This window comes from Puma concolor, chromosome A3 (assembly GCF_028749965.1).
Source record: "Puma concolor isolate L17-30 chromosome A3, mPumCon1.1.hap2, whole genome shotgun sequence".
Taxonomy (NCBI): domain Eukaryota; kingdom Metazoa; phylum Chordata; class Mammalia; order Carnivora; family Felidae; genus Puma; species Puma concolor.
This window is the reverse complement of record NC_141669.1, coordinates 119,632,571-119,655,474: the sequence shown is the minus strand read 5'-3', so window position 1 is coordinate 119,655,474 and position 22,904 is coordinate 119,632,571. Positions and strand designations below refer to the sequence as shown.

Sequence of the window (22,904 nt, the reverse complement as noted above, 5' to 3'; positions counted from 1 at the left end):
TGCTAAAGGTTATCAGAGGCATTTTTCCTGCTGTCTGTAAAAAGAGGGTGAAAATTCACACTGGGGTTTTCTTGTTTCTTTAAGTGTTAGAGCCTTTTTGAAATGAAGCCCTAGGGGAACCCCAGGATACAAGAATAGTTGAAATCAGAGCTGCTGGGTTAGAGAGGGGTTAGAAGTCTGGAGTGCACCCCCTTTAGCATGCTGTCTTTTGGGGCCCTCCCTCTTGTGGCCCCAGGACATTTCTGCAGAGCCCTAGGGCTCCAGTTTGAAAACCACTGGCTCAGTTGATGTTTAAGGCTTATTCTGTGGTGGCACATCAGAAGTGTTGGAGCGTCACTGAAGAAGGGAAAGCTTTGGGGAGAAAATGCCAGCCTTTTATATCAGAAATACAGATGTGAGGGGCTGTGTCCTTTCTAAGTCCCTGTAGAGCCTGTCTTCTGCTACTGAGCAGTGCATCTTGTACTCAGAATTTTGTCACTTGCATGTATTCTCCAGTCTAGCATGTTTTTTCATCCAGTGTATATTTTGAGCACCTACTCCATGCTGGGCATATTGGATTCCAGTGGCGCTCCATGGAGCCTGGAATCTAGTGGGAGATTCAGACCCTCAACAGTAACTCAAGATAAATGTAATTGCAAATCATGATGAGTTGATGTGAAAGGAAAGAAGATGGTGCTATATAGGAGCCTGTGAGGGACCTAAATTGGATTGGGAAGTCAAGGGATGGCTTTGCTGGGCAAGTCCTATGTGTATTGAGATGTGAAAGGTGAGTTGGAATTAGCCAGATGTGACATAGGGGGGAAAGTATTCCAGACAGCGAGAACAGCGTCTGCAAAACATTCTAGGGCAGGAAAATACCTGCCACATTGGAGGAATGGGACGGTGCCCAGTTAACAGGCAACTGGGAGTGGCTGGAAGATGAGGCTGGAGAGACAGAGGGACTAGATCATGTGGGGCCACACAGGCCATGGCAAAGAGTTTATACTGCTTATAGAGTACCGATGCCTGTTGTCCCTGACTATGGTGATCGTTGTAACACTTTGCTTACAGCCCAGTGGTTCCCAGACACAGGTGATCTTGGGCAACTCCAAGAGCAAAGTGCAGGGGAGGAGGGAAGTCATTTGAGCCAGAGACCAGCAACTCCTGAGAAAGGACTCGAGAATACCACCACAGCGGAAGACATTGAACAATTTTTGCTGAGCTACCTCAGAGAAAAGGATGTGGCGGATGGAAATGTCTCAGATTTTGATGATGAAGAAGGTAACTATTTATTTTGACTTAGCCGGTTTTTTTTTTTTTTCTTTTTGAAGCAGATTATTATAAGAATGAAATATCATTACAGAAAGTTTGGTAGTCAGAAAAGTCTACCAAACCTCTAGATCCTGGATCAACCTCACCATGCTAAACATAAGCATCCTCTTTTTTTTTTTTTTTTTTTTTTTGTGCAATCTTATCCCGTTCCTTTTTGTTGCAAACCTATTTTTATATGGTTGTGGCCACAGTTTCAATGCATTATACCCTTTTTGCACTTAGTTATATAATCAGCAACTCTCCACGTTGCTATAGAGTTTTCATAATTAATGTTTTAATAGCTGCTACTAAGTATCCATTCCCCTGTGGCCAGTTCGGGTTGCTTCCAGCTTTTCTCTGTAATAAACAGCGCTGCAGTGGTTGGTTCTGTGCACGTGACCTTTTCTCTTTTTTTGCATATTTCTTTATAAATCCCAGAAGTGGGATTTCTGGGTCAAGGATATGAACATTATTTTATGCTTGCCAAATTGCCTTCCAGAAAGGTTGTGTCAATTTATACCTTCCGTTCAGTGGTGCAGGATTAACACTGGTTGTACCACAACCTTGCCAACATTGGCCATTACTCGTTTCACTTCTTGCTAAATTAAGAGGTGAAAAATGTTTCTTACTATTTTGCTTGGCATTTCTTTGATTACAGGTAAGGTTGAACATCTTCCTATATGCTTTTTTCCTAACAATTTTTTTCTTCTGCCCATTGTCTGTTCATATGCTTTGTCTATTTACTTATTAGTGGGAGGAGAGTTCAGTGTTTTTCTTACCTATTTATACGAGAAAGGAGAAGAGAGTTCAGGCTAGTTGAAGCTGTGGCCTGTTGTTTTATTCACAAGCTCAATCTGGAGCTTCAGGTCACGGAAGGATTAATAAATTGTTAGAATCTCCTCTGCAAATATAAAATGCCAAGTCATAATGAGCTTGGTGGTCTCAGAACTATCCTAAATCGAACTGAGTCCCAAATTAGTTTGCTAGGTTGGAACTGAGCAGATTTCTTTTTCTTTTTTGGTGATCTCTACTCAGACTCTGGTGAACTGAAGCCAGTACTTCCAGGATAACAGGAAATCGTAGTTCAGTGCAACTAACTACAGCAAGTTCCTTCTAAATAGCAGAGAAGCATCGCAGGCCCCAGATAGTGGTTTATGCAGAATTGAGTCATTGCCTTCCCTGAGGACAGTTTCCCAATCTGAAGTCTATTATCAGGCCTTTTCTTCTTGGTTTTATTTCTGAAGCCAACCCAGTCTTTGTTCTCCCAACCTGCACCCCATACCCAAACCCAGAAACCCAGAAGGAGAGGCATCATGATCCTTCGTAATCCGGATTTGCCATTCTTGCTGGAAATTCTAGCATTGTCTGTGAATCCATTCTCTCATGATTAGGATCTTCTGGTTCTAGTTGATGTTGGCTAGGAGCAGACTGAATGAATCAACCTTTCTCCCAGTAACGGAGAAATCCACATCCCTCAAATAACATTCTGCAGTAGGTGAATTTCAAACAACAAATCCTCCTCTGGGAAGAAAAGCACAGCCTTATCATTCTTATAATTATCATTCATCAAGCACACACCAAACACTTGGCATTATAAAGAATGTCTGGCGTGATGTTGGTTTGACATGTGTTTTTTGTTTTAACCACAATGAAAGCACCTCGCATACCTGAGGTCCCTTTCTCCAAGAAATCCAAGCACTCTACAGATGCCTTTTCATTTATCTTTGCAGCATCTTGTAGAGATAGTGTGGCCTGTACTGTAAGATTCTGTTTTTCCAGCAGAAAAAACTGAAATGCGAAAGAGTGAAGGGAACGACGTCAGCTCGGTGGAAATGAGCACAACTAGTAATGGGGGCTTGGGCAGGGGGAGCTGGGGGCTGTAAGTAGATAGAGGAAAAAATTTCCGGATGGGGATTTTGGCCTGGGTTTCATGCAACTCCCACGTCTTTGTTGTTGTTTTAATTTACAAACTTACGCCTATCACATGCGACACAGCACTCTAGGCAATGAAAGAATAATAGCTGGTGACATTCATCTTATTTAACTCTCTCAACACGCAAATGAGCTGTGCATGCTTTGTACCTTTTTTCCAGATGAAGTAATGCAGGATGAGAGGGTTGCTAATAGGTGTGTAGGCAGGACTTGAACTGACCTCCTTTGACCAGACCCCTCCCCGTTTGTTACATTAAGCTGCCCTGCTATTCTCTCTCGTGCAGCATCAGTAAGGTCTGATCTTGGCCATTAAAAGGTCTTACAGGCTGGTGGAAGACACACGAGTCCTTTAGTCAAAGAATGAACCAAGAGGAAAGAAAGAGTAAAGGACGGAGCAAGGCCAGCCCAGGAGCTGTCCAGCGTCAGAGCTCCAAATTAGAATGTTGCCCTCTTACGTTTTTATCTTAAATATTTATTAATGGAAATTTAGAAAAGAGCAAAAAAATTTGGAAAAAAAATTTTTGGAGAAAATTTGAAATGCCGTATGATCTCATGACCCCATCTCTCTTAGTATTTCATTGTACCTCCTGCCATGCAAAAATTTATATAATAATGCTCCCACTGTGTATGCAATTTTATATGCTGCTTTTCTCTTTTTAACACAATATTCTTTCAAAAACATATTCCCTGGTTGTGAAAGCCCTTGGCAAACACAAATTTGGGGGCCCTTGTGATATGTCATTGTACGGATATAACCTCCTTGAGCGGCCATGGAGGGGTTTTCCCCCCAGTTTTTAGCAATTATAGTTAATTCTGTGGTGAATATCTTGACTCGTAGCTTGACCCAAATTTTACATGGTTTCCTTAGGGTCGTTTCCTAGACATTTTCCCTTGTGAATGCTGTTCCCATGCCTGAGGTTGGGAGAATAAGTCAAAGTGGGCATCCCTCATAAAACACTGTCCCCGGTTATGCTTTCTTTCCAGAGGAGCAGCCAGACCCTCCCAAAGGGGACGAGCGTGACACCGGTCCTGATGTAGAGCCACCACTGCCAGTGCAGGTCCAAATAGCCGCAGATGTGATGGAACGCTGCATCCATTTGTTGTCAGATAAACATCTGAAAATCCGATTGAAGGTCAGTGTGCAGCCCTTTCCCTGCGTTTGTGGCAGCAGGACTCAGGTTTGGTCCGGTTGGCAGTGACTGCACGGATGAGCAAGCAGCCGCCCTTATCTCCTGGTCCATGTGTGGTGGCCAAGAGAAGACCTCAGGAAGAATTTATCTGTGGGATGACAGCCTCACGTCCTTCTGTATCGGCTCAGATGTCAAAAGGGAGCCAAGTCCCCTTTCTGGAATTAAAAACCGCAAAGTGCCGTTGGACATTCATTGAGTCTCCAAGGGAAAGGAAATCATACGCTTTGGAAGGGATATCATTTTCTGAAGCGACTTAATGCGGGATGCAGGTTTTAATCCTTGGGGGTGGTCATTCTTCCAAACATGACTCTGGCCTCTATCTGTTTCTGTTTCCATTTCACACTTCTTAGTCTTGTATCCTCGTTTGCTGGCAGTTTCCCGAGCAGCATCCCTGTCCCTTAAGTCCCTTAAGCAAGGACTTAAATTGTGCAGTAGTGAAACAGGATGGTGGGGTGTGTGGGGGTGGGGACAGGGCTTTCAGAATCACCTGGAAGAAGATCACACAGCCAAGGGAAGACAACGCAGCCTGGCCCGTCCCTTCCCCATTCCCAGGCAGGCCTGAGAAACACAGCTGCTTCAGTGAGTTCCTGTTAGTGATGAGAGCGCACTGCCCTGCTTGGAGTGATGGGCTAGGAAACCCCGATCCAGGATTATCTCACATTTGTTTAGTTCCCCCAGAGACACTTCTTAGCACTCATCTCTTATTCCATTCAGCAGGTACTCTTTGAGTGCCTACTGTATGCAAGGCTTTATTGTAGATGTCTGGGTGATGCATTAGCAAAGTGTCTTCCCTTTCATAGAGGCTTTGTAGCAGCTATAGCCACACCATAGTTATTGAAATCATAAGCGTTGGAATCAGACCTCCATACTTGAGTTCACATCCCGGCTCTACCTGTGCAACCTTGAAAAAGTTAATTCACCATTTTAAGCCTCCATTTCTTCTGTAAAATGGATGTGATGGTACCTACCTCACTGAGTTGTTGAGTATAGATATGAAACAGCTTCACACACACATTCGTTCACTTAATGTTTATTGAGGACTGCTACAGGTCAGGCAGAGGGTGTCTAGAAGGATATGAAGCCAGCATTCCTGTCTTCATGGAACTTCCTGTCTCTTGTGGAAAAAGGCAGTATACAAACACACACCTATAAGGTGTGGAAATCTCTGACGGTAATAAGCAGGTTCTAGGATAGAAAATAGTAATTCACCCACCCAGTGAACTTGCATTAGGAGCCTACTCTGTACCGAGCCCTGTTGAATAAGACAGAGCTTGTACCCTGATTTTGACCAAGTCATTGGGGAAGGCCTTTCCTGAGGTGGTGATATTTGAGCCAAGACTTAAAGGCTGAGAAGAAGCCAACTTTCCAAGGGGCAAAGGCAGGGAGATGAACATTCCAGGCAGAAGGAGGAAATGTATGTCTTGGAATCAATGACGCCCGACCTAATTTGCCCAGTTAGTGACAGAACTCACACTCAGCCAGTGATGGCAGTGCTGTTTCTGCTGGGCTACTCTGCTCTCCGCTATACGCCAAGGTTTCTCTCTCCTGCCTGCCTGTTCCCTCCGAGGGGCAGGCCCACTTTTGTTCTTTGTTTCTATTCCGGTGTCAGTGTGACCAGCATATAATAGGCACCAGCAGGATTCACCACTCCCATGTTGGCAGACCTCGCTCTGTCTTATTCAGACGTGCTCCTTCCCCTGTGCTGTGAAGGCTGGCCCGTCTCGAGGAGGAAGGCCTACAATGGTCATCATCGTGACCCCTGCCGGCAACACAGAGGCAGGCCAGTGGTCTTCCGTGTGTTCTGAGCTGTGGGAGATCAGGAAACATTTTCAGGGAGGGTAACAAACCCAGTTTACATTAGGCTACCCCGAGCCTCTCTTCTGAAAGTGGACTTGTATCTCGGCTGCCTACTTGGCCTCTCCATTTAGAAGAAAGAGCATGTGACCTCACCCAACATCTCAGCCTCCTGCCTTCCACCACTCCTGCCTCATCCAGAGGCGCCTGCACCTGTTCAGTTGCCGAGCCTGACCCCAAGCAGCCCCTTTGGATAGATTCCTCTCTTTATTGCCCCAGTATGGAGTCCATCAGCAGGTGCAGCCATCCCAGAACAGACCTCAAAGTCTTTCACCCCTTGGCCACCACCCTGTGCCTGCATGCCCTCCTCTCAGGGGCACAGTGCCAGCTCCCTCAGGGGCCTACTGGCCTCTCTCTCCCGCTGCAGGTCCTCTCCCCACTCAGTAGCCAGAATGACCTTTTTAAAACACGAATTGTATCCTGGCACTTTCCTGCTTAAACCATTCTGATGGCTCCCTACTGCACTTAGTACAAAATAAGAAATTCTTAACATGACACCTTCACAGTCCCCCTCTTACCCCTCCTCTGTCATGCCGCACACGGCCCTGCCTTAGTTTCCTAAGCCCTGCAAGCCCTCCCTCCTCGGGGTCTTCCCCGTTGGCTGTTCCCACCTTTAGGAACTTCTAGGAATGCTCTTCCACTCCTCCCGTGACTAACTCCTACTCTGCCAAAATCACATCCTCTCTTTCAGGTCTTGGATGTGCTGGATTTGTGTGTAGTTGTTCTGCAATCCCACAAGAACCAGCTCCTTCCCTTGGCTCACCGGGCCTGGCCCCCACTCGTGCACCGGCTCACAAATGACGACCCCCTGGCAGTGCTCAGAGCCTTCAAGGTACGGTGCTGCTGCCCCACCGCTGTCAGTCACGGGGGTGGGGGGTGGTCAGCACAGAGCGCAGCGGTGTCTTTGGGGATGGTTCTTTTTATCGGATTGCAACATCACGTACTTTGAAGAAAGTATAGCAAAACAAGAAAGGCACAGAAAAGGAAGTAAAAGTCTCTTATTTTGAATTTGAAGCAGAAGGAACTAGGAGATGAAAAGGGCTGCCGGTATTTATGGAGCACCCACTGTGTGCCTGGCACATCCTCACGTACGAACTCATCTCCTTACAACAACCTGGCAAGGTAGCTACTATTCCCCCCCGTTCTTGACAGAGGAAGAAACAAGCCCAGAGAAGTTAAGGGATTTTCTCAAGATCACACAGCTAGTGAGTGATAGAACCCAAATCTGAGTTTGTGCCCATGTTCTTCGCACTGCACGGGAGTCCAGGGGAAGGGGCCTAGATTCTAGCAGTGGGCATCCTCCGCCCATCCAGTGACTTGGGGCAAAGCCCAGGACCACTCATAGTCACGTTGGCCTTAGGACCATGTGTTCTACCTTCCTCATGGTATTGTTGTCAAGGGTAAAACGGGACTATTTGGTGAAATACTTTGGAAAGTTAAAAACCATATATATATATATGTATATATATATATATATGTCAGGTATTATTCTCTTGACTTTGTCTTATATCAGCACATGTATTTTGGCTTATTTATTTATATCCTTCCTTATTCTGGAACGCACTTAAGGCAACCTACAGAAATATATTTATCAGGGCAAACTAACATAAATTAGGAGTATGTGAGGAAGATCAGGCAAAGAAAAAGGATCCGTAGGGACATAAAATGAAGCCAGAAATGCAACTAGTATACTAGTTGGAGCAAGTGTTTTGGTTTCCTGTATGATTCTTCAGCATAGTCTAGACCAAAATATAAGCTTACGTTTAAAACATATAAAATTGTCAACGTTGTTAATATTTTTTTGTAAAGCAAAATATGCAAAATCACACACACACAGAAAGGGGAGGAGGGAGGTTGGGGGGAGGGGGAAGGAGGGAGGTCTTGCTAAATCTTATTCAGATGTGCTGCTTTCCTTTGTAGAAATTAATAGGTAATCTGAAATAACGGCAAGCGTAGAAAAAGGAAAAGATACAAAGATGTGTGTGCTCTGAGGCTGCTTTCCCACTCCCAGACACGCTGATGACATCTGAGGTCTGTAATGCCTTGTGCAGGCCAGCCGAGGGACCTGAAATAAGGGCCTTATTCTCTGCAAAGTCGGCAGACATTCTCTGCTGGTTATGCTTTGCTTACCAGTTTTTAAAGAAGTTCCTATTATCCTGTATATTCAGCCTTGTGCAGCAGGGCAAAACGTTTCAATACGTTCTGCTAGAGAAAGTTTAAAACGAGACGTGCAAAGAAACCGCCTGTTGTGGAAGATGGGACGAGGGTAATGTACAAAGGAGATGGTGTGATGGGACGGGAAAGGCCCCGACATGGCCCTGACCACTGGGTCCATGCCCCTGACCACTGGGTCCATGCCCCGACTCAGCCGAGGGGCCTCAGCCAACCACTGCCCTCCCAGTGCCTGCGTAGCAGCAGCTGGGCCTCACTGTTTGTGTTTGTTCAGCTAGCTAGGGTTCAAAGCACAAGCCTTTTTTCAAGGGATGTTAGGAAGAGTCAAGAGATGATCTATGTGAACTGCTTTAAGCTTTTTTTTTTTTTCTAACCAAAAAAGGGAGGAAAATCAAGGTATTAATCATATTATTCATCCAACCCAAGATTCCTTTGACTTATTCCCCGTGTAATCTGTATTTATGGATAGAAGCAGCCATGCCTTGGGAGCAGAGACCTCCGAATTCATAACTGTCAGAATCACAAACCACGGGCAAGGAATTAACAGCAGTAATTCTATTTTTTTTTTTTTTTTCCAAGAAGAAATTGAATTACCAGACATTCCTTAGCTCTCTGCTGCCGTGGCGACACGCATTCACCACACTGGGGGCTGTTTCTGCAGGTCTTGCAGACCCTGGGAGGCAAGTGTGGCGACTTCCTACGGAGCCGTTTCTGCAAAGATGTCCTGCCGAAGCTGGCCGGCTCCTTAGTCACCCAGGCTCCTGTCAGTGCTCGGGCTGGGCCAGTTTATTCCCACACACTGGCCTTCAAGCTGCAGCTGGCCGTGCTGCAGGGCCTGGGCCCTCTCTGCGAGAGACTGGACCTAGGTAGGTACCAGCCTCTCGCCCCTGGCGACACACACCCTGCGTGGTCTCACCGCCACTCTTGCGCTCCGTGCCCAGTTGTGCTCCTCCCTCTCCTTCAGTCTCACTCTGGCCTCATTTTTCCACCTATCTTGATGTGTTTTCTGATACACGGGATGGAGTAAAGAGCCCAGGGCATCTCGCCTAGCTGTTCTAGTTTCAGCGGAGAGCAGTTGGTTACTGCTTGTCCCAAATGAAGTCTGAGGGCCGATGCTTGTTTTGTTTTTCCTCTCCGCAGGTGAGGGTGACCTGAATAGAGTGGCTGATGCCTGCTTGATTTACCTCAGCGCCAAACAGCCCGTGAAATTACAAGAGGCTGCCAGGAGGTACGTCTGCTTGATCACCCGCATCTCTTTACGTTTGCTCTAAATTATCGATGATTTGCTAATGGTGAGCGGAGTCAAGCCACATCTGTGCTTTTCTCTCCTCGCCCTTCTTGCCAGGTTACGATGGTTTCTTTAACTAGGCCAACTCTAGAGATGGTATTTTTACTGGACGCGTTTCTCTTTGCAAGTAACCTTTTCCTCTGCTGCAGTGTCAGCAGCAATGCCAAAGGGGCAAAAAGCAGAAAGATGGTGTGCTGAAGGGGACAAAGCACTCTCCTGGCCGGAGAGAGATCTGCTTCTAGGCCCTACTCTAGTGACCAGGTGACCCTGGCACCTCTCCGGACCTCAGCTCCTTTGTGTGCAAAGCAAAAGCCTTAGGTTACTGATCTGGCAGTAAGATGGCAGAAGTGGCTTCACTCCACGGAGCATCTTAACGGCTGTCAGGTGCTCTAAACCCTTGCAGAGTGTGCACAAAATTGGGTGTGTACAAGCAGACGCGTATGTTCCTTTTTCTAGGTAGAGTCCACAACATGCATCTGATTATGGAGAACTAATAGTTCTCCCAATAACCAATAGTTAAACTCCACGGACTAATAGTTTAAAGGGTCTTTTCTGGCTCCGATATTATGTGATCATAATTTCCAAGAGTTTTGCTTGTTCGAGAATAGCTGCGCCACCTCCAGTGGAAGAACCCGTTTTCCTCGAGTCCCAAAGGGCTTTTCTCAAAAGCTCAAACCAAGCACATCATCAGTCCCCAGACTTGAGACCAAAAATGTACTGTGGCCCCCTTTCCCCAGCTCTCCATCCATCGGGAGAAAGGGGACCAGAGTGGACCTGCTATCTCCTGGGTGTCTGCAGTTAAAACAAAAGTTGGCCTCCCTGGCCTGGCTCTGTGTATTACCCTGGGCCCTGCAGCTCTGGCTCCGAGCAAATAAACAATCCCTCCCACTTCTTAGGCTTCTAGAAACGTGTCCCTGAGCTTCCTTGGTGGGGTAGGAGTCATCCCATTCCCTGAAGGGCTGCAAGGCTGCTCAGACTGTGAAATGAGGAAGTCTGCTTGCTCCCTTATAAACCTTGCGGTCTCTGGGAGTGATGGAAATATCTTTTTGAATTGATTTATTGTCCTTTGCAATTTTTTGCTCTTGATTTCCCCAGTTCCCTTTTTTCTTTCTGTCACTTCCCCGTCACTTCCCCTAGGCCCAGAATCAGTCATGGTTTCTGGAGCACAGGGGCGCATCCCAACCAGCTTCTTATCCTCAGACATTCTTGTTCCTTAAAGAACCAACTTAGGGTGAAAATAGTCTCCCCACCCCCCCAACACACACACCCCTGGCAGTGTTCCTAAAGCTAATGGTGCTGATTTCAGGTACAACCCAAGAATGTAATAAATTCATCCTGAAGCTTCTGTGTGCCTATTACAACCAAGAGTCACAACGATCTGACTTTCACATTCTCTGCCCCATTCTACTTTTTCTGCATCCACCCCATACCTATCCTTCAAGTTGAGAACCATCAAACAGGCTAATATTCGCAATCCATTATCTTTTCATTTCTAATTTTCTTTTGTGCCGCTAAAAGCAATTAAACCTGGAATTGGACCTTGCTGAATTTTGAGTTGGTATTCAAGGTGCCTCTGGAGGAGGAAAATGCAGCCAGACCACTTGACTGCAGCGCCTTTGTTTGCTCTACCGCATTCCATTCGGGGTTGAGTCAGATGACCTCCCTCTTGCCAGGCTGGGAGGGGAGGAAGTGCAAGGTTGATTGGTTCACAAACACATCATCTGCAAACTTATTTTGAAGTCAAGGGAAAAAAACCAGTGTTGTCCTTGATCAGGAGCTGATTTGGCATCTTGATTCAGAAACTAATAAGCTCTCTAAATGGGAAAAGAAGCCTGAGACAATGGGAAACCTGGTCTCTTTGTGAGCCTCCTTACTGCAGGAAGAGAGGCTGGTGGCTGGGTACTGAGACACTCATGCCTGCAGGGACTGATGAATCAGGTCCCCTAGCTCAGCAAGTGGCCCCATCTTCCATTCAGTTGTCTGTCCTTCATTTTTCTCTTCCCTCACACCCTACGTCCGTTCCAGAAGGGAAGCCTGTCCACCTACCTTGCAGAATTTCTCTTCAGACTGTCTACGTCTCTTCACCTCCAAGCCACCAGGCTAGGCCACCCTCACCTCTTACCTGAACAATTGCAGAAGCCTCCTCGCCGCCCCCCCCCCCCCACCCTGTGCCCACTCCTGCCCCTCTGTATTCCCCACACAGCGAGCACTGACACCCGCCGCCCACTCATGGGAGAAGGGAAGGCTGTTGTGTTTGTTGCCAGGGCCCAAGGGGAAACCCTATAGCCAGAGGGTAACAGAAACGCAGTAAAAACCAGAGCTGTCCACAGATGCCCCAATGCCCTGGCTTCCTTGGAGCTGGTGAGTTTCCGATGCGGGGTGGATGACCAGCTTCATTTGGAAGTGGCCCCTCTGTCTGACACGGCTGGTGAGGAAACAAGTGAGGACCGGTGGCTGCTCTGAAAGGAGGTAGGTGAGCAGCTGTGTTAGGGAGGATAAGAATTTTCCTTCTGCTGTACCCTTCTAGGTTCTTTGGCTGGTCTGATAATTGATACAGGACAGATTAGTGGGAGATAAACACTTTTTTTTTTTTTAATTTCATATATAAGGGAGCCTTATAAAAATATGAGACCCAGGGTCACATGGGGCAGTTGAGGCTTCCTTGCCATCCTGAGGAATGGTCTAGGGGCAGGGGCTTCACAAGGGGAGGGAGCAGGGTGATCCACAGGACCTAAGATCAGGTGTTTGGTAATTAGATGTTTGCCCTGCCATACACCTAGGTTATTCTTATGAAAAGTTATCTCTGGTAATAGTTCTTTTTCTGGGTCAGGCTCCCTATTCAAATTTTTTTAGGTAGTTAATGGAGAAGTAAAAGTTTTTCTTGAATCTGCTGGGTCTTGATTCCCTTCAATCTCAAGTCAGTTCACACACCAAAGTGGCACATTTTGGGGCATCCTTCTCTGTTCCCCTTCACATGTCTGTGAGTCCATCGGGTCGGGGCTGGGGCCTCTGAGGGGCGGCCTCCCTAGCGTTGGCATGGAGACAAACTCAGCAGTTCCGTGAAAGTTCCTCTTTGTGTGCATTACGGTTGGCTTTTTCCTCCCTCCTGTTTGCTTTTCCTGGCTCCAAAGGATGACCAAGCCTGTGTTTGCTTTTTTAATTTGTCATATTAAATAGAGCCTTTGTGGCAGGCTTTTACATCCAGGCTGTAAACTCTAGAAATGGAAATTGATCAGGGGGTGGTTGATATAACCAAGGCTGTAAATGCTAAGAACAGAAACGCCATTCCAGTTTAATGCTTTTATCTAGCGAATGTGCCTTGTAAGGAGGGGCATAAATCTTGCAACTTGGGGGAGGGGCGGGGGTAGGGGTACGGTAGAACCTCACTGTGTATTACCACTAGGTGTCACTGTTAACTGGCTATGCAAGAGAAATACCAGCTCCCCCCAGTCCATTTGGTTAAATAACTTCAATGGGTAACTACAAGTGAGCAAATCCTATTTGGGGTGTCGGAGAAGGGGTCAGCCTACCCACAGTTGTAAACAGGGCAGTGTCCCTGAGGGTAAGTGTTAGATTACAGATAACAGGTCTGTGTCAGCCATGCCCCCGCCTCCACCATGGCAGAGGCAGACTCAACTGATTTAAATTCTCGAGTAGCCCCAGAAGCCTCTGAGATCTCTCCCGGCATGCAGTGGACCTCCACAGTTCTGTGCCTCCCTGACCATGGAGCTTTTCCTTCCCATACATGAAAGGAATCTGAGATGAGAGCACATACCCCAAATTTCTGTGTTTTTCCTTAAAGCCTGTACATGCTGTCAGCCTGATTCAACTCAACTCCGTTAAAACCACACTCTTTGGGCCTCTCTGAGCGTCCTCTGAGGCTCCCTGTCTTTTGCGGGGAGGACTCAAATCATCCAATAAGCCTTCCATCCTGGGGCTAAAAGGAACAATACCTGTTCTGAAAAAGATGAAGAACAGAGCTTTTAGGCCACTTGGTCTCCACCCCCAGTCCTGCCTCTGCCTGCCAAGCACAGGACCCAGGTGGGGATGCAGGGGGCCAGCAGGTAGTGACTGGCGGGTGCACCCTCTGATTGTACAGGAACTGAATGCTGTGGTCCTCGGTGTGGTGGTGGTCGGGGAGGGGGAACTGTGGGTGGGGGTCCCCTCCCAGCTTCCTCTGCATAGCCATTGTATATAAGGGCATGGGGCACCAGCCTTGGAGGCGGACAAACGTAGGTTCAGATCTTACTGACTCTGTGACTTTGAGCGAATGACTTCGTTTCCTTGTGCCTCATTTCTCTCCCCTGTAAACTAAGGGTGGTGATAACACCTTCCTCCCAGAGTCATTGTGCACACGAGTTACATTTATACGTGAGGGAGACCACTCAGCCAGTTCAGTCATTCCACTGACCAACTGAGGATCTGTTGCGTGCCAGGCAGTGTTCTAGGCACTGATAATAGAAGAGAGCATGAGAGAGGAGGCCTCTGCTCTCACAGGGCTTGTGTTCTGGAGGTATACTCATGTGTATGTACACACCTATGTGGGATATATATAAATACATTAGATGTATGATGCTTTACATGAGTTCCTGTACCTTTGGGCATGGCGTTTCTTATAAGTCTGCTTCATCTTTACTGAACTCTGAAGAGAGTTTTTCACCCCAGAATGATCTTTTCATGTTAATTGTGCCACGTCCCCCTACCACCCTCTGTGTGAGAAGTCAGGACCAGGTTTCAAGGTTCATTTACTGGCTGACTTCCCTGCTTTCTTTCTAGCAGTAGGATCCCAGCCCATCAAAGAACCAGCCGGTGCCTTCAAACCCTGGACGAACACAGACTAGCACAGGCTCGTTCATTTCATCCCCGTCAGAGCCCAGCTCCTCTCTTTACCCACACTTGGGCCTATTATATTTGAACAGATCAGGAGCCACCGAGGTGATCCGTTAGTTCAGCTGAGCTTGAAATTAGCAGCTCATCCCCTTAAATGTTGTGGGCAGTTTGTTTGAGCTTGGGCTGCAGAGCTGTTGTCCCCTTGGGTTGCACCCAGCATGGAAATGAGGGCATTCCTGATATTTTTTCTTTTGACACTTGATTAATAGTTGACAAATCCAGACCCAAGTAGTTAGCTTTCCTATTATCCATCTTTTGACAGGCATTGCTGCGTTTCTTTTCCAGGCTCATTGTTCTAAAAATACACTCAGATCTGAAGCTGTTCACTGTGCGTATATAGGCATGATTTCCTGGTGTCAAAGATAAGAGACATCTGCCATGCAGATTATAAACAAAGTGGGTTGCTGGGTTTCAGATCTGAAGGTGGGGACCTCCGTGCTACTTAAATCAAGTGCTGCGAATCCTTTCCCTGCTTCCTCGGTGTTGTCATGTGATTGATAATTTACCAGGGTCAACCATTTTACAACCCGGTGGGAAAGGCAAGTATGGGATGTGCCTGTGCGTGTGCACGCCAATCCTACTGGGTTGGGAGCCAGGATCACCTGCACAGAGTAGATTTCACATATCAGACTGCCTGGCAAACCGGAGGGTAGCCATTTCCTCACTTTGCAGCATCCGTGGTCTGTCCCGAGCACGTAAGAGGCTGGCGTGAATGTCATGATCTCAGTCTTGAGTAAAGTAGCCAGGAAGATGGCCTTGGTTATCTTATTATATGTGTGTTTATTCACAAGATTTTTTTTTATTAACGAGCCAAGTGTACCGTGTTGAAAGTTGAAAGATTGCAAAGGTGAATGCCGAGTTAGAGGGAGCCTCGCGTTGCTGCTCGGTAGCAGTGGCACCGTGGACGAGTCACTTTACTTCTCCGAGCCTCTGCTCCCTCACCTACGAGACTCGAGCAGGCATATCTGTTACCTTCCACCCAGTCACATTATTGCCAGGATTCAGTAAACTCGTGCATATTACATTTTTTAGCAGAGAATACCAGCTCATGGGAAAAAGTAAGTAGTGGTTGTTAGCATTATTTAAACTTCTTCCTGATTCCAAAAAAGACCTAGGCTATCTTATCAATTAAGTGTATGCAACGACAACAAAAAATAATAAAAGGAAAAACCCAAGGTGACGCCGGGGCCGAGGTTAACATAGAAAGCGCACACCTAGAGCTCAGCACCCTTGCTGGAGATGAGCCTTAAATGTGACTCTCCTGTCCCTAACAGACAGCAAAGAGGGCAATGTATATGTTGTGCAACTTCCAGGCATCCCTGAAATAAGAAAAGAGGGAGAAGAGGGCTTTGTAGAAAAAAGCACAGCTTTCCTTGGTCCTGAACCCTAGGAAAATTTCTCCATGGGTCATCTTAGAAGAACACTGAGTACTGTTGTGACTAATATCTCTAACGCCCTTGCAGTGAATACACAAGTATACTTCCTAGAGCTGTTTCTTCCCCGCATCCATCAGCAGAGCCTGCTGGCTTAGCGCCAAAGCGTAGGTTCCAGGAAAACAGTCTGGGCGGGGGAAGGGGGTGGGGGGGACAAAATAGGTAGGCTGCTACAAGATAGCTTTATCTTTCAGGGTTTGCACCTTTGTGGTGGGGGGTGGAGGGGGAGTGCTGAGGAGCAGGGAACACCGCATGTGGCCTGAGTCAGCCCCCTTGGCGCTCTGGCACAGGGCCGCTTTGAAATCTGCGCACCTAGCAGCGGCTTCGTAGCCAGGGGGATCCAGGCCTGCAGGGGGCCTGGAGGCAGGAGAGGCAGCCAGATGGAAGGGGCTGCTTTTAAATCCTGCCCCAGTGGGATTTAAACCCTTCTAGGTTCTGGCTTATTTTTGAATTGTCTGTAACAGATTGGTCCTCTCAGTGCCATATCTTTTTAAATATGCACAAAGCAATGGAGTCATTCCACTGCATTTATGATACTTTGTCTTGTGGTACTTTAGGGGTACGATTAGCATTGTAAGCTTCTACTGGTGTTTATGGTTTTAAATCCCGTCCCCATTGCATTTAAATATTTTTATTATCAGTCTCTGTGTGAGGATGCGAGATGGAGTTAGATCGATAGATGAATGGTTTTGAACAGGTAAATATAGTTAAGTCTAACGAGTACATATAGCTGCAAAGGTAATTGGTAGTATTTATTTGGAGAGTAAATCGTTGCTCCAAGTCATAATCCTCCATTTCCAACATTTAGAAACAAAAAACGACCTCCTCGCAGGAGAAGATAGCTAAATTGAATAGCAAGAAAGGACAGGCTTGAAATACTGGTTAACCAATGAACCGAGACCCATTAGAGTAAATTACCGAGATAGAAACATCACCCCACTGCTTGCTGGCTAGGACACGTCGACACCCTGATCATCCATTTGTTTAAAAGGAAACACACACAGCCTCATTTGTAGCATCAGCATGTACTGAGTCGTGGGAGAAGAGATGGCCAGAGAAGAAAAGAGTGTGGAGGTTCTGCCAGCGAGGGAATAGCAGGGAAGCTAGAATAACTTTGTGGGTGTGCCCACTTTCCGACGAGTGAGTTTATTTTCTGATTGCATTTAGTCATGGCTGTGTAGTGACAGCCTGTATCATGTTCCTAAGGAGACATCCCTGAATAACTTCTTTAGAAGCCCAAAATAAATAAATAAACAGATCACAAAGCCACAAGTTCTTTACCACTGGCACTTATGCAGACAGCTCATGAGAGCATTTTATAAATCCAGAAGGAGACAAGGAGCAGCAGATCCCTCAAGCAAGTAATTGACAGAGAAAGAATAGCCTGTCACCCAGGAGGGCTGGAAGCTCTGCATTTCAGTTACGGTTTATTTAGCTCTACTGGGCCTCGATTGGCTGGCGGTTTTCTAGAGTGTCTTTAGAGCAGACGTCGTCTAGACCGAGGGTACACCCTGTAATGTTTGCATCCGCAGCAGAGGGCTTTCTTTGGGGTTTTGCCACTGAGCCGTTGCCCATGCTTGAGGACCACTGTGGACTGCTGGGGCTGGAAGGGGCCATAGAATCGATGTTACTCCGAGAAGCAGCTTGCCGTGCCCTCCTCGAGTCCTTCCCCAGCCCCACCCCACATGGGACGCCTAGTGTGGTCCTCTCCACAGTACACTATGGGCCTCTGTGATTAGTCCATTCTCCCCACCCACATGGGGAGCCCCGAGGCCAGAGCCTTTGTCCATCTATCATTGTATCCCAAGCACCCAGCCCGGCGCCTGGGCTGGAGCAGGTGCTGGGAAACATTTGGCAAACCACAAGGAGATGGTCCCCAGCCCCTGCTGACCGGATTCCGGTAGCACATTGCTTATGTCCCCAGGCCACCTCGCCCCCTGCTTTGTCACCGGGAGCGGTCCGCTATTGATCATAAAGGAATGAGCCGCTTCTGTGGGTTTTGGTGTCTGGAGTTTATTAGGTACTTGCTGATGCCCGTCAATTGTAGATAGGGCTGGAGTGCGGGGAAATGGCTGCCTGCATGAAGCGAAATTCAATAAAACCGCATTTTAAGTGAAAAATCAGTATAAACACCAGGCTTCTTTGCCATGGAAACAGAGGTTGCTTAGAAACTGCCTAACGGCAAGTTCTAAATTTTTTAAAGTCAAGTTATCATTTAAGCTACACGGCCCTACAGGTTATTGAGAGATAATCACTCGCCTCAGGACACTCGGAGGCATGAGGCACAGCTGAGTGCCTCCCGAAACTCTGGGGACCAGATAATCTCTTGATAACTGTGCTCCCTGGAGCCACTGATTTGGGCCTAGGGGAAGGAGAAGGAAATTTTTGTTCAGGACTTAAATGGTGTACATATATTTTTTTTTAAGTGTTTCTCTTTGGGTTTGAGAAAACGTGGAGCTGGCCATTTGGCATGTTCAACAGCCATCTCTGCCACGTCTCACGATGTATTAGGAACATTTTCCGGGCAGTTGCCCCAATCTCGTCAAAGCAGAGGTCCTGTCTTTGTCTTCTGGCTTTGGATGATGCACAAGGGCTTTTAAGGTCTTCAGCTTTGGGCTCTTCACTTTCTGGGAGCCCCTGTCCCCAGCTCAGGATGGGCAGGAACCAGCCCCAGGACAAGGTGGTACCAGAGTTGGAGCAAAGCTGGGCCACTGAGCTCTCAGACAAGACCTGCTGGATCTCCGCTCGGCTCCCAGGGCCTTAAAGTGAACAAGGTCCAGGTTCAGAATGTGTGTCGGTGTTTAGAGTTCAGCAGGCTGCATGTCTTTGGCCGAGCAAGCGCACAGCTACACCTGCCAGCACCTGGTTGCACAGCGTGGTATTCACTCCCAACCTCAGGTGCACAGAGGGCAAAGAATATTGCATTCGCTTCTTCCTGAAAATAACGGGCAAAATTAGAACACCATCGGCTGAGAACTGGGACCCCCACCAAGTCAGTAGGAAGGAAATTATGAGTGAAACAAAAGACAAATGTTTTGTCCTTTTCAGGGTGTCTGAGAAGGTTCTGTGGTGTGGCGGTGCTGCTAAGGTTGGTAGTGATAATTATTCCTTAGACACACACATACTCTCTGGAAGGAACAGTGTTTTCATTGTATACTTCAAAGTGTTTTCCTGCCCCTCATCTCCCTTAGAGCCTCGCAACAAACCTGTGAGGAGGGTGGGGGTGGGGGCTGTGATCATCTTCCTTTGGAGAAAGAGGAAACTAACTTGCTCCAAGCCGCATAGGCAGGAGAGGGAACTTGCATTGCTGCCTGCCATTCTGGGGAGTCCACCCATTTAATAGCTAAGGAAAGAGACTCCAAATAATTCTCCCAAGAATTTGGCTTTTACTCAGTAATAGAAAGTGAACTTCGTACGCACGTTTTCTTTGCCTCCCTGTTAGTATCTTATTTACGAGTTCTCACAGGGTTGGGTTAAGCATCTGACTTTGGCTCAGGTCATGATCTCATGGTTTGTGAGTTCGAGCCCCGTGTCAGGCTCCCTGCTGTCAATGCAGAACCCACTTCGGATCTTCTGTCCCCATCTCTGTCTCTGCCCCACTCGTTCTCTTTCTCTCTCTCTCTCCAAATAAATAAATAAACTTAAAAAAAAAAAAAAAAGGTGCACAGGGCAAAGAGAGTGGCTTCTTTCCTTTTCCTTTCCTGCCAGAGAATACAACATGCACATTTAGCATGTTAAAAAGGACTCAAAAAGAACATTGCAACGCTTTCATGCCATGTAAGTCAGAGCCGAGCTCTGACTGACGTGGGCTGGGCTGGGGCACCACTTCGCTGGGTACTGCCCGGATCAGAATACTCCTTCGTGTGCCATGCTGTAGCTTGAGAAATTGTTCTAGTCCTAGAAGGAGAAAAAAAATCACACAAAACCATTTGCATTCTGACAGTCTTTGGCACCAGGGAAACCTGTCAGCTGTGTCACGTGTAAATAGAAATCAGCTTCCCATTTTTGGTGTGTTTTTTCATAATTTCCCTTGCCACTCTAATTATCAAAGATATTTTTGTTTTTAAACAAAAATTGTCTCCCACGCAGGCCCCATCTCCTTTCTGCGGTGAAGTGGAAACAGTGAATTGGAATATTCTAACCACTTCTCCAGCAACCACTGCTGAGATTATAAGCACAAGATTATCCTAAGTAAAGGAAACTTAAATTGTCTAGGCACAGACCAGGCCAAAAACATGTTCAAAGGGTCCCCTCCCACCTGCCTACCTTGCCTCCTTCGCAGGTGTCTATTAAACCCAAGGAAGAAAGCAAGACTGGCTTCCCCAAAGTAAAAGCCAGATCCCCTGAGGGCACGGTTTTTCAGATTAACAAAATTAAAAACAGGATTTAGCTCCACTTAAGTTCCCGTTTAATGCCCACCAGTATGGGAAAGGCTCCTAGGGATGGGCATCAAGAATAAAATGTGATCCATCAAATAGATACTATCTACCCTATGACTGGGTAGATAGGGATCGCATGGGCTAAACGCTGTGTAGGTCTGGATCTGTGTCTTCTCATTTAAACCTCAGCAAAACCCTGAGTGAAGTACATCCCCAATTTTTAGAAACAAGGCATTTTTAGAGACTGAGAGCAAGACAAGTTGAAAAATCTCCCACGGCCACATAGCAGTGGTGCCTACGATAACATGAATCCTATTGGTAATGTTCCCTAGTCCTTCCTTGGTGGTGAGCAGCTGGCCCCTCCTTTAGATCCTTTTATAGAATGTAATTTTCCAGAGAGATCTGTCATCTTAAGTCATTAGTGTGCAGTGTAATAGACCACTTAGCTAAATACAAGAACCTGTCGGGTGAAGTACTTGTTGAGAGCTTACCATGTGCCATCCCAGGTGCCCAGGGTATAGAGGTGAACCCAACAGACATGGTCGTTGCCCTCAGGGGCTGTATTGTGAGGAAGGAAGATGGACAGTGAGTGCTGGGAAGGGTGTCCTGAAAGAGAAAAGGAGGGGACAGCCACCTAAACAGAATGGTCCAGGAAGGTCATCTTCTCTGAGCATGTGCTCTGTGGACTGAGATGGGGAGGATGGCTAACGGAGCTGCCCAACTGAGGAGGACCTTCTCCTCCCTGAGGTTGAAAAGCCAGAACCTGAACCACTGCATCAGCCAGGGGGATGAAATTTATATTTGGACTGCCCAGTGCGGTGGCCCTGGGCACATGGTTGATCATTCAGAAATGGGATATGAGGAGATAAGAGGCAAGGGTGTGGCCCCAGAGTTCAGCCCAAGTTGAAAAGCCTCACCCTTCGTGGGCATAGGGTGTTAGGTGGCCCTGGCTCCTTCAGCTCTGTCCCTGTCATGTGGAGGACACCAGTGCTCTGCCTCTAGACTGGCCTGGCTCTGTCCGTTCCTGCCTCAGGCAAATAACTGGGTCTGATCCCTTTATGAACATGTCCAGACTACCAAGAATCCTTGGCTCTTGGTGGCCAGAAGAGGCCAGCTACCCAGTTCAGCAGCAAGCTGGGGGGCCAAGGATGAGGACCCGGAGACTCAGGAGTGTGGGCTTGCCCTGTGAGCCTGAAATGAGGGGTGGGCCCTGTCAGTTTTCTTTGAAAACGTCTGCTTGACACCCCAGAACTTAACTGAATTCTTTGCCAAGAGCTTGTTTGATGTCAATATTGTTCTGCTCAGACTAATTACTTCTCTGTGTCAATGGATATGAAACTATACACTTTGGGACCATCCTAATGGCCCTGTCTTATGAACTAAAGTGGGTTTGCTGTGCTATTCGAAGGGATTTGATGTTATTACCAGTTTCATCTCAAATAGCCCAATAAGCAGCCTCTTCCGTAGAACACCGGGCTCTGTCCCTTCTCTCCCCTCCCTCGTGACCTCAGCTCACCATCCCTTCTATCTCTCCACAGAGTTTTCCTCCACCTGATGAAGGTGGACCCGGACTCCACCTGGTTTCTCCTGAACGAACTTTACTGCCCGGAGCAGTTCACACCTCCCCACCCCAGCCTCCACCCTGTGCAGCTGCGGGGGACCACAGGACAGGGCAACCCCTATGCGGCCAATGTGCTCCGCCTGCTCCAGGAGCTTCAGTGACCCCACACACATACACCTGGATACAGCAGCATCCCCTGTCCCCACATGCGGGGCCGACCCCACCCTGGCCCGAGGCGGTGGCACGGCAGCAGAGAAGACTCCGAAGGTGGATTAGACAGCCGATCGATTTATAAATTGATCGATCACACAACTGCTTAGAAATTGGATTGAAGGAAAGTAGCTGACTGTTATTTATATTTCATACCTGGTGTTTTCAAATGACATTGTCTGGCAGCTCTAAGGGCTTAACTCCTTCGCTTACCATCTCCGAGGCCCCAGCTGCCTCCTGGGCCGTCCCCGCCACATCCTCCCACATCGGAGAGCCTCAGGACAGGTGGCGGGGAGGGCCTCTGCTGCGCACCGAGTGTGTCCCCCGGGCATCTGACGACCATGTGGAAGTACCACGCATCCAAGACTCTTCAGAGCACAGCCCTGCATCACAGACACGTGCACGTCCTCTCCTCAAACAATGAGCTGGAGCCAGCTCATTGTACCTAACCTGTTATTTGGAAGAAAATGGAATAAAGGCACCTCTTGGACGAACAGTATGATCAAGAGCTCACTTTAAAGTTTGTTATTTAAATTGGGTGATTTTTAAGAAATGCATTTAAGTTCTTAAATGGATAATGCAGAGCCCTGGTATAAAATCCAAGCAGCACAAAACAGAAACAGTGAAAAGTCAGTCTCCCCTCCTTATTCGCCAGACATCTGGTTTCCCTCTCCAAAGACAAACACTCTTTTTTTTTTTTTTTCA

The 22,904-nt window shown here is 47.4% G+C and overlaps 1 protein-coding gene across 1 annotated transcript in view; it reads left to right on the top strand.

Moving 5' to 3' along the window:
* The window catches only part of TTI1 (TELO2 interacting protein 1), a 45,114-nt gene extending 22,416 nt beyond the window's left edge, over window positions 1–22,698 (top strand). Inside the window, exons 3-8 of the mRNA XM_025932580.2 lie at window positions 1,051–1,260; window positions 4,207–4,355; window positions 6,958–7,098; window positions 9,100–9,304; window positions 9,579–9,666; window positions 21,967–22,698. Coding sequence (XP_025788365.1) covers window positions 1,051–1,260; window positions 4,207–4,355; window positions 6,958–7,098; window positions 9,100–9,304; window positions 9,579–9,666; window positions 21,967–22,150 — 977 coding nt within the window. The 3' untranslated portion in view covers window positions 22,151–22,698. The remainder of the gene's footprint in view (window positions 1–1,050; window positions 1,261–4,206; window positions 4,356–6,957; window positions 7,099–9,099; window positions 9,305–9,578; window positions 9,667–21,966) is intronic.
* Window positions 22,699–22,904: the final 206 nt, after the last annotated feature.